Source organism: Macrobrachium nipponense, chromosome 45 (genome assembly GCF_015104395.2).
Source record: "Macrobrachium nipponense isolate FS-2020 chromosome 45, ASM1510439v2, whole genome shotgun sequence".
Classification (NCBI taxonomy): Eukaryota; Metazoa; Arthropoda; class Malacostraca; order Decapoda; family Palaemonidae; genus Macrobrachium; species Macrobrachium nipponense.
Window position 1 is genome coordinate 34417164 of NC_061105.1, and position 12191 is coordinate 34429354.

At 45.5% G+C, this 12191-nt stretch overlaps 1 protein-coding gene across 1 annotated transcript in view; it reads left to right on the plus strand.

Annotated features, from left to right (window-relative positions):
* The window catches only part of LOC135214206 (uncharacterized), a 1223-nt gene extending 328 nt beyond the window's left edge, over window positions 1-895 (plus strand). Inside the window, exon 2 of the mRNA XM_064248272.1 lies at window positions 729-895. Coding sequence (XP_064104342.1) covers window positions 729-895 — 167 coding nt within the window. The remainder of the gene's footprint in view (window positions 1-728) is intronic.
* The last annotated feature ends 11296 nt before the right edge of the window (window positions 896-12191 follow it).

Sequence of the window (12191 nt, forward strand, 5' to 3'; positions counted from 1 at the left end):
CAGATGATACTCAGTTTTACCTTTCAATTTCAACAACACAAGATACAATGAAGAAAATTGATGAGATAATGACTGAAATAAAAACATGGATGCAGAGGAAAAAGCTTAAATTAAATGGACGCTAAGAACTGAATGTATGGTTTTTTTTTCGGGCACAAAGGTGGCTTTGAAGAATTACCAGTTGTTTCAAAGCATAGGAATTGGTGACGCTGATGTTAGGATTGTGCCTGTTGTGAAAAATTTGGGTGTACTGATGGATTGTAATTTGTCAATGAGGGATCAAATAGTGAATACAGTGAAAGTGTGTAACTATCACCTGAGAAACATAGCATTTATTAGAAAATATCTAACAGAGGGCAGTACAAAAATTTTAGTGATGAGTCACGTAATATCAAGGCTTGATTATTGCAATTCTCTGTACTATAAATTACCCAATACACTACTAAGAAAGCTTCAAAATGTGCAAAACCGGGCGGCTAGACTGATAAAAGGCATTAAATTTCGGGAGAGAATAACTCCTGCACTGATCGATCTACATTGGTTACCTGTTAAGGCTAGAATTGAATTTAAGATTTGTTTGTTGACATACAGGGCACTTACAAGTGATAAGCCTAAATATCTTCGTGATTGCTTGGTCCCCTACTCTCAAGTTACTAGCGCTGCTGTAAGAGTTAGACATGCCGATGACCCATATAGACTATTCGAAATTAGTGTGAATCATGCAATAGGAGGAAGAACTTTTTGTTATGCTGCACCGAGACTCTTCAACGACCTTCCACTTGATGTCAAGAATAGCAAAAATGTGGCAGCTTTCAAGAAAAACCTGAAGACTTATCTCTTTGGAAAGTGCTATAACAGTGATCAGAAAACTATTGAGCCTGAATACAAATGCTAGCGAATACTGAAAAGATACAGAGCAAAATATAAACTGGAAAGAAATTATTTTCACACATCAAGGCCCGCCTGAACAGACTCTGTGTCTGATGGAGGGCGAGAAATAAACCCCTAAAAGTAAAAAGTAAAAAGTAAAGTACTACATCTTAGTGCGCTCACATTGTGGATTTATAGCAAGTGAAAATGATGATGCGGAAAGCGGGTCAGTAAGATAATTAATGATAAAAAAGCAAAAGATCTGAAACAAAGCTTCAAGAAAAAACATAAATCTCAGGGGCTTACTTATTTTGAAAATTTCTTTTGCAAACAATGAATTTTATCAAAGTGATTCGTGTTATTACAAACCAAAGCAAGAAACAGTTAAACAATGACGACGAGGTAGGTAAACAGTACTATAGTTACGTATGGTGCTAATTCATTGAAACAAACTCAACACTGGGAAGAGATTATGGGCTGCTCTAGGAGCAAGAGCCCGTGCTGGCATAAGGCCGGCTAAATCTAAAACAACTGGAAAGAGATGACAGGTTTTATTTTTTTATTAGCAGTTGATTAGACTGAGGAATTATTTATACATGTAAGATTTCTTGAAAAGTATTGCTTCTTTTATTAACCAAGATAATCTGGTACATTGTTTGTTTGTATGGTGCTTTTACGTTGCATGGAACCAGTGGTTATTCAGCAACGGGACCAACGGCTTTACGTGACTTCCGAACCACGTCGAGAGTGAACTTCTACCACCAGAAATACACATCTCTCACTCCTCAATGGAAAGGCCGAGAATCGAACCCGCGACCACCGAGGTGGGACGCTAATACCATACCAACCACGCCGCTGAGGTGCTATCTGGTACATTGCAAGAGTAGTGGAAGTTCAGATTTCCTTTTTTTTCAAGTTTCCGAAAGGAATTATTTGTTTATTCTATAATATGCTGGAAGTCTCACATAATCTCGACCACTGGTAAGAAATCAAGACTGTCTCGGATATATCTGATGCGCTGGGCAAGGGCAAATGAATGGTCCCCTTGACCTTCAAGATACAAGAAATTTTACATTTATGCCGGAAACGTTTTTGGGAAAGGAAATAAAAGCTCAACAGGTCGCAAAAAGTGTAAGTCGTCATGGATGAGGACACCTCGAATCTGGAAGTTGTCGTGAAATCAATTTTTAAAAACGCGGTATAATTCATGAAAGGGAGGTATTTTTCCTGAACATATATATGTACAGGATGAAATATCGTAATATATTTGTTGCGAAGTTTCTTCTGCGACTTTTTAGGGATGGGTTCTCTGGCCTGATGTTAGGGGCCGATAGGTTTACCAACAACGAAAGTCACCAGTCCGTACACAAGGACGAAAAAAACCATGATGTTAATTTACAAATTTTATTAGAAAAATATACCTACTCTCATCACTACACTTATATTCAAAGATATACACAATTAAGGCAGCTCCGGCCACTATGTTATTTTATTCATATCTGTCAGTAGCAACTGAAATCACCCAACTGTACTTCCTAAGGAAAAATTTATCAGCTAAAAGACATCTCGAGTCCCTTAATTTGGAAAACTCCCATATGCAATTTATAACATTTTTGCAAACGTGTGATTACCCAGTTATACCATCTGAAGAAAAACTAACCAGTGTTTTGGCAAATATAGTGTTCATTTAAATATTGCAAGTTGGCAAATAGTGTTTATTGAACTATTGCAGGTTCACTGTAATATATTGCAATATGACTGCAATTTTTGTTATTAGTGACCCAAAATATGTACAGCTAGTTGTCGACTTACAACCTATGCAAGTTACGACTGATTGACTTTACGATCACCCACAGCTAAAACGACTGGGAAAGCGACGTGAGCAAGAAAGAGTTGTCCAGCTGAATGTACAACAGTATTTTCCCAGCTCCCGCCTCTCCAAACATGCAGCTCACTTTTCGAGTTACTAATGACTATTCTCATGCATCGGCGACAAGGATATAGTGGTACCTCGAGATACGAAATTAATCCGTTCCGAGGCGGCCTTCGTATCATGAGTTTTTCGTATCTTTAACCCCATTTTACATGTAAAATGCCTAATCCGTTCCAAGCCCTACAAAAACACCCCAGTAAATTATATTTCCAGGCTTACAACACATGTTCTAGGGTTACGACGCCGATCCAACGGAAGAAATATGACTCCAAAAAGGCAAAATACTGTACATACGTGAGTAATATTCAACTGCATGTATTGTTCAACCCCATTTTTACTGCATATATTAGGACTTTAGCATATGTCCCTTAGCGATAAGCCTAGCCTATGTTAGCAGTTGCTACTGTAGCCTAGTCTATGATTCTGACATCTAAACCTAAGAAGCTAAAAGCTTAGAATATGCCAACAAAATGTATAAATAATCAGTATGTACTCATTTCAAATAATTATTAATTAATCATTAACTATAATGCATACACAAACAAAACAAAAACCTTTCAACCGTTTGTTTACATTCAGCACTTACGAGTACTGAACGATCGCCAAGCAATCACTTTTCCTAGCACACAGTAAGCCATAAATTTTCATTATCTCTCTTCAACTAATGAAACCACCAAAAAGTATAATAACCATTCATTTCTATTCTTTATTCTATCTTTACCTAATGGAGATACCGAGTTACTGACAGCTATAATGAAACATATACGTAATATTAAAATGAAACTATACGTAATATTAAAACAGAAGAATTCTAGAAAATACGTATTTGTTGGCTTCGATGATTGCAGTCTGATTTATTTTGTATTTTATGATATCTAATTCACAATTTTTATTATTAAGTGTATTGCATGTACTCATTTCAAATAATTATTAAGTAACCATTAACTATAATAAACAATCAAACAAAACAAAACAAGCTTCCAAACTTCTGTTTACATTCAGCACTTGAGTACTGAACGATCGCCAAGCAATCACCTTTCCTAGCACAAAGTAAGCCATAAATTTTCATTATCTCTCTTCAACTACTGAAACTAACAAACAGTATAATAACCATTCATTTCTATTCTTTATTATATCTTTACTTAATGTTTTGTTTTCATTAAATGTACTGCATGAATAAGTTTTTCAATTTACAGCATCCTTTTACCAATAGAATACATAGAGCACAAGGGGTAGATGCTGACCAATAGGAGAGCAGGATCTTACAGGGTGACTAGGATCAGGACCCAATGGGAGAGCGGGAGGATGTTGGCGAGTTTACTCAGTTGGCGGTGCGCGAGTTTTATAATTGTTCTCAGTGGTCTGGGTGAATTTCGGGACTTTACAGCAACAACCTTTCGTAACTTGAACTATTTTCGTATGTAGAGCCAAAAAAATCTTCGTATTTGCTTTTGTATCTCAAGTTTTTCGTAAGCTGAGCCTTCCGTATGTCAAGGTACCACTTTAACTCCAGTAAACTTATGCCATCAAACACAACCGTAGATAATATTAAGAGAAAATAATTTTAATGAAAATTTCAGGTCTTGAAAGAACACATGTTACTGTTGTTTTCACGCCGATAAACATTAAGTAACATAACAGTAAAGTTTGTACTACGATAAAATGAGGTAAAAATAGTGAATGGAGTCAACGTAATATTTTTACACAATAAACATGCCCACAACGCAGTCTGTTAACGAATAAAATACTTTAGTTCACGAGATGTATTAAATTCATATTTCGACTTAAAAACATATCTATAATGACAAATTACCTTGTCTCATATAAGTAAAGTATCTAGATATTTTACGCTAACTAGAAGCAAGGCAATTCGCTCGGAATTGAGTTGAATATGGCAAAATAAATTCGTGTTTGCCATCAGCTGATTTCCAAACCAAAACATTGACCACTACAATTGTTAGTATTTTATGGTACAACAATAATAATATGAGAATACATACAATATTATTGGATACAGTAATGTTTAACTTTGTTCCTATATGGTATACAAACCGTCGGTCCTTTACAATAGGAATTACTTAAGGCGAAGCCTGGACTCGGCCACAGAAATTTTAACAGGGCAGTGCGATAGTTAACTACTGTCTGGTCGTTGGTTATGCCAAGACCAGGGTTGAGCGTTCAATTTGCTTTCAGGGGTTGTCAAGTGAGGATGTACCTCTGCGCTCTCTGCCCAACTGTCTCGGCTGAACTTCGCTGTTTCCTGGTGGGAAATTTCTTGTTTGTTCTTTTTTTATTCTTTGCTGTTTTTGTCGGTTTACCTGAGTATTATGGATTCTCAGCAGTTCCTCGATTTGCAGCCCCTGTTGCCGTCTACTCCTGTTAGGCGTTACTTGGGAGTAGACAGTAAGAGGTGTCATAGGATTCGCTCCTCGGTCGAAGTGGACCCCCATTTGGTTTGTGCTTCATGCCAAGGAGTGGATTGTGATGGAGTTCTTGCTTGTGTGGAGTGTTCCTCGTGGTCTGCTGCTCAGTGGGAGAAGTTTGCTGGCAGGAGGCGCTATGTAAGGAGACCTAAAGCCCTGGCGGGGAGCGTTTGGCCCCCTTCCACTCCTGTTAGGGATCCTTCTGACTCGTTCTTGCCCCAACTTGACCGACCCACGTTCGCTTTTATCCCTACGAGGGAAGCTTCTCTCTCCCTTTGCCTTTCCGATGAGTTGGGGGGAAAGGGGAGGGGGGAGCTTTTGCAGCGACCTCGAGGGATGCTCCTAAGGGATCTCTTCTTGCCCCGAAGGTCCTCCTTCAGATCAGGGATCGACCTCACCCTTTAACCCAACTGTTCCCCCTGCAGGTATTATGCCCGGGTTAGACCAGGCCTGGGTCTCCCTGGGCCTCCCTGGGCCTCTCGGGGTCCCCCTCGTTGCCTGCGCTGGTCGCTCATCTGATCCATACCCCGACTAGCGCTCCCACCCACTCTCTCTCTACCATTTCCCAGCCCGGCTACTTGGCTCCCCGCACCTGGTCTGGTCCCTCCACCCGACGAACGTCTCAGCTTCCACGAGCGGCAGGCATCAACTGCCTTCCTTTGCTCCCTTTACAATGCTGCCCCCTGTGTTCCTGCCGTCCCTGGTGTCGCCAGAGGTTAGGGCTTTGCTGTCCCTGCCGAGGATGGGACCTGTCCACACAGAGTTTTCTCCAGACCGCTTCCTGACCCCCTCCATACCTGCCGAACCTGCTGTTGTTCCCAGACCAGCTGCTGTTCCTGCTCCTGAGCCCCACACCTGACCTGCCCCCAGCAAGACCACGGCCCCGGTACAAGTGCCCTCTGCCGCTGATGTTCCTTGTAGTGCCCTTGTTCCGTTCCTGGAGAAGGTTTCGAAGAAGAAGTCGAGGAGGAAGAGATTGAGAAAATTGTCGTGGTCTTCCTCTTCGGAGTCGTCTTCGTCTTCATCTTCGTCCGCCTCCTCTTCCCCTTCTCCTCCAAAGGTCGCTCTACCTAAGAAGGAGAAAGTTGTCTCCTTCCCCTAAGAAGTCTCGTGCCGAAACTCTAAGGGTCTGCTCTCCTCCTCTGGGAGGAAAGCAGTTGGCTCTCTCATTGGCTCTCCTTCTCCTTCGGGAAAGGGAACCGAGGCTCTGCCTTCTGAGGCCAGAGCCTCGGCGGCTGCTGGAAAACGAACCATGGTTCGCAATCAAATTCCAAGTTCTGATGGCGCTGCCGGAGGAACCGGAGCCGTATCAGGGTCTTGTTCATAAGTAAGTCCGAGTCTGCTGCCTTCCAAAGGGGGCAGCACATCCACCACTGGTGGCACGAAACGAGAGAAGGGAGCAACTGGGGAGACAAAGAAGAGGTCCCCTGTTTAGTCCTTTTCATCAGGGGCTTCGGCCCCAAACAGCAGTGGGACGTGTTGTGAGCGGGATGCACGTTCTCGGCAGGTGGGGGACCGGGTCTCTGCAAGCGGCAGCACTGTTCGCAAGAAGACCGCAGCTCCCACCAGCACTGCTGCCAGTCCTGCTACCAGCGCTGCTACCAGCACTGCTGTAGAGTGAAGAGAACAGTCGCATTCTCCTCGGGAGTCTACATCGTCGGTACGATCCTAGACACATGCCCTTGTCACCACCGCGGGTTGGTACAGGGGCGTGGCTTACTCCACCTGGCAGTACCACTGCTAGGAGTGATGGCGTCAAAGCCGTCTCTCCCATTCCCTCTATTTCCTTGAGATACACCGGGAGGGGCAAAGTGAATGGTAGGAACCCCATAGAGTTTTCTCCATGGGATTCGGCGACGGTGGCCTACATTCCAGGAGTCCTAGGACCCCAATGATCGAACACCAAAGTCGTTGAGTATGGATCTAAGGGGTTTGGCTTGGTTCCTCCTGGCGGAGGAGCAGATCAGGAAGACCTGAAAGGACTTGGGCCTTTACCAAAGGACTCGGACACCCCCGAGATGCAGAGGACGTTCGCAGAGATCGTTGCACTGATCTGTCAGCACAACAATCTCGGGGAAGCAGCCACGACATCTTCTTCGGGAGATTGTCCCTCCCATCTCAAACCCTTTTGGGGTCCCAAGAAGGAACCCAAGGCTTCAACGGGACTCCCTTAATTATCTTTGGCTGATGGAGTGCTGGGTCAAGTGAACGATCTTGTCTCCGGACAGGAGAATTCCCTTCAATCCAACCGTTCAGACCAGCTGCTCCCCCCTCTCGTACCTTGCCAGAGGCACTTCTACACACTGACAGACAGGCCTCTACCGACCAAGTAGGTTGACCCGGACCTGGCTCACCTCAGTCCGGGTCTCACTGCAACACTTGACTGCAGAGAACGTCTCTCTCTCGCATCAGGAGGCAGCGACGTTGGAAACCACCACCATGGCGGCTTTCCAAGCAGACGCCGCCCTCTCCCGAGTATCCAGGTCTCTCAGCTCCAAGTTGGTCTTGGCCTAACGTAACAGACCGTTGCTGGGTTCTGCTTCTCTCTTTAATAGAGAGCAAGTAGATGCTGTGGTGGACAAGTGTCGGGATGAGGATAAGGACCAGTTTGTCCACCAGGCAGTAGCGAAAGCCTCTGCGCCTTCACGTCCTGCTGTGGCCAGACCTGTGAGTCAGGCTAGCACTTCCTCGGCTCCCAAGAAGGCTTCTGCTTTGAAGGGAGCCGGGGGGACATCCCAGCCTTCTGCTTCTGCCTCCAAGTTCGAGACTTCCCGTCCTTTTCAGAACAATTTCCAGTTAGGACAAGGAAGAAAGGGTAAGAAGTCCAAAGGGAAACACTAGGGCCAGCATTCCCCTCCAGCTCCCGCCACTGGTGGGGGGTTGCCTATCGAGCCACTGGGCAACTTTGCAGCGATACGGAGTGAAGACCTGGGTAGTGGAAGTCCTGTGGGAGGGCTATTTACCCCCCTTAGAGTCTCCGCCACCCCTCACCAACCATCCGGTCTGGCTTTGATCCTACTTAGTGGGATCAGAGAGACATCAAACATTGCTGCAGGAAGTGCAAGCAATGTTGCAGAAGGGTGCTATAGATATCATGTCAGACGGGTCTCTGGGCTTTTACAGCCGAATCTCTCTCATAGAGAAGTCTTTGGGGGAATGGAGACCGGTCGTAGACCTCTCTCCCCTGAACTGATTCGTTCACCAGACTCGGTTCAAGATGGAAACAACGTGCTCAGTGCTGGCCTCCATCAGGGAGAACAACGTCATGCTTATGGTAGATCTGAAGAATGCGTATTTCCAAATACCCATCCACAGGTCTTCCTGCAACTACCTCTGCTTCGTCCTGGGGGAAGCGATCTACCAGTTCAAGGCTCTATGCTTCAGATTGTCGACCGCTCCCCAGGTGTTCATGAGAGTGTTCACCTTGGTTTCGGCTTGGGCACGTTTGAACGGGATAAGTCTTTTGAGGTATCTCGACGATTGGCTGGTCCTGGCGAGCTCTCGCTCACAGTTGCTACAGGACAGGGATCGACTCCTCGAGTTTTGTCAGAATCTCAGGATCCTGATAAACCTGGAGAAGTCAGATCTCGAACCCAAGCAGAGGACGTTGTATCTGGGCATGCTGATAGATACGGTAGCAGCAAGAGCTTCCCCTCGGACTCTCGTATCAGCAAGTTCAGAGAGGTAGTGCAACGGTTCCTGTCAAGACAGGAACAACCTGCCCAGCTTTGGCAAGTCGTGATCAGTCACCTGTCGTCCTTAGAGAAGCTAGTCCCTCACGGTCAGCTACACCTGCGGTCTCTTCAGTGGAGACTGGCACAAGATCCTCAGTCTCTCCTCGTTCCTCTTTCACAGTAGGTAAGGGAGGATCTGGATTGGTGGACGGACGACAGGAACCTCACGGTAGGAGTGGATCTGACCACTCCCCCTCCGGACATGCTCCTGTTCTCGGATGCATCGAACGATGGGTAGGGCACACACCTGGAGGTGTTGCTGACTGCAGGTGTGTGTGGAACGATTGTGACAAGCACCTTCACATCAACATTCATGTACTCAAGGCAGCATTCCTGGCTCTCCAAGAGTTTCGGGAATGAGCGATGGCACACTCGGTGGTGTTGATGAGCGACAACACCACGGTAGTGCATATATCAACAAGCAAGGGTGACTTGTCTCCCTCGAGCTCCACAGGTTGACAGTGCAGGTGCACGAGTGGGCCTTGGCTCACACAGTGGAGCTGTCAGCCAGATACATTCCAGGCAAGAGGAATGCCCCCAGAATCAGGTAGTGGGAACAGAGTGGTCCCTACACCAGGATGTAGCGGAAAGGCTCTTCAGCCTGTGGGGGCATCCAATCATAGACTTGTTCACCAACCAGTACGACAGGAAGGTGGAGATCTTCTGTTCGGTTGTACCGGACCCATGGGCAGCTGTGGAAGACACATTCCAACATCCATGGGACAACCTGGAAGCGTACACCTTTCCCCCATTCCACCTCATCCGCGCCGTGCTCAACAGGGTGCAGATCATGCAGAATCTGAGGATGATTCTGGTGGCACCCAAATGGCCTCGGGCCATTTGGTATCCCAACCTCCTGGCTCTTCTTGCTGAGCGAGAGGCTTTTCGCGACGAGCAGCGACAGAGATGGCTAGATACCTCAGGAAGTCTACGGCTGTTTACCAGGGGAAATGGGCCATCTTCTGTGGTTGTGTCGTAGAAGGGGTATCTCTCCGATCAGAGCCACTATTCCGCGGACTTCCTAGTCTACCTTCGTCGAGAGAAGCTCCTCCCCGTTTCAGCGGTAAAAGGCTATAGGGCTGCCTTGGCCTTGGTCCTCAAGCTGAAGAGGGAAGATATCTCTTCTTGTTTTGAGATTTCTCTCCTTGTGAGGAGCTTCGAGAGGTCTTGCCCACCCAGGAACCTCAGGCCCCCTGTGTGGGATGTGACTCTCGTGTTGCAGAGCCTGACTTGTGCCCCATACAAGCCACTCCGAGAGTCATCAGACAGGGATCTGACCCTCAAGACCGTCTTTTTGCTGACCCTGGCATCAGCCAAGAGTAGGTGAATTTCACGGCCTTTCCTTTGATGTTAAACACACGAGAGGGTGGGGATCGGTAACACTAGAATTTGTCCCGGAATTCATAGCGAAGACTCAGAATCCTGCGGTCCCTGATGCCCAATTCGTGTCCTTCTCCATCCCCTCCCTCAATGACTTTGTTGATAATGATCCAGACGAGATGCTACTCTGCCCAGTTAGAGCGCTACCTGAGGAGGACTCGACATCTTCGGCCTGAGTGTCAACAACTTTTCATTAGCACTGGAGGCTTTATGAGACGATCAACAAAGCATACTCTGCTGCAGGCGACGTCACCAGTGCCCTTTGTCCGAGAGCTCACGAGGTCAGGGGTATTGCCCCTACCCTTGCATTCCAGAAGAACCTGTCAGTTCAAAAGGTTTAGAGGTTGGCGCAAGTCTGGGCGTGCCAAACTACCTTCACCTCTCATTACCTTTGGGATGTTGCCCACAAGTCCTTGGACACCTTCTCCTTGGGACCAGTGGTGGCTGCTCAACAAGTTGTGTAGCTTACCCAGGTCCTCTAACAGGACAGGTTAGCATCTAGTCTCGTTGTACGGTATAATAGGATACGATTGCAGAGTGACTGGCTCTGCTTCATTCCTTTCATCCTACTCTTTCCCTTTGGGCAGAGAGTACGCAGACAGTTACATGCTGGACGGAGCACAGATGCAGGTAAGACACTCCTTGGAGTATCCTTTCTATTCCTTTATTAGTAATAGAAGCACATTCCTCACCATTTCCCAGGCAAGGTAGGAAATGGGGGGTCCCAGACAAGACAAAGCCATTGCCTTATATTTGCCTTATTGTCACCAACCTATGGTTCTTCACTTTCCCCTAAACGCAAATTACGCTTCGCTCCTTAAGGAGACTGTCTCTGATCTCGCGGTTCCCTAACCCCGATCAGAAGTCAGTGGCGGGTCCCTCTCCCTCAATCTAAAGACCGGGGGAGGAGCCCAGGTAGGCTGAACTCCAGTCGGTTCAGAAGCTCACTCAGATTCCTCCCACCAATCAGTGAATCTTCCTATTGTAAAGGACCAACGGTTTGTATACCGCGTAGGAACAAATCACAATTTTTGAAAGTAAATTGTATTTTTCCTAACTATACAAACCTAGGTCCTTTACACATACTGCCCACCTCATGCCACCCCTCCATCTGTTACCTGGGCCGAAAGCAAATTGAACACTCAACCCCAGTCTTGGCATAACCAACGACCAGACGGTAGTTAACTACTACAATGCCTTGTTAAAAGTTCAGCAGCCGTCCAGGCTTCGCCTTAAGTAATTCCTATTGTAAAGATGCATTTTCATTGTGTTTTTATTTCATAAATATCCGTAGCTGTCACCAGCCTGACATCGCTCAATTAGGTATGCCAATGTTGGTCTGAATCCCGTTTTATGTCCAATTTTTATTTTCTACTGATATATCATAGCCAGAATGCATTGAACCTCCAAAATTGGCTTATATTAAATAATTACTACATTATATCATATATAGTATAATGTAGGCTAGGCTACTGTATTCGTATAAATACATTACGTATAGGTACCATGATATCATTGTATAAACGAGGCGAACTTGGTAAATGTTATTTAATTTCTATTTCTCCTTGTACTGAATTGTCATAAGCCAATGTGCATTGAATCTGGAGAATTAGCTGAAATTTATAATTACTACACCAAATACTATGCATCAAGTATGCTGTGTAGTATAGGCTAGGCTAGTATAAGATTCTTATGGTAAATTAACGTGGGCCAACTTACGTCCAAATCGATTTACAACCAGTTGGTCATAACCAATTGCAGTCGCAACTCGACAACTACCTGTACACAATAACCATATACTTCTCATCTTAAAGAAGTGTGTATGTTGTGGTTTTTTACTGTGTATGTTGT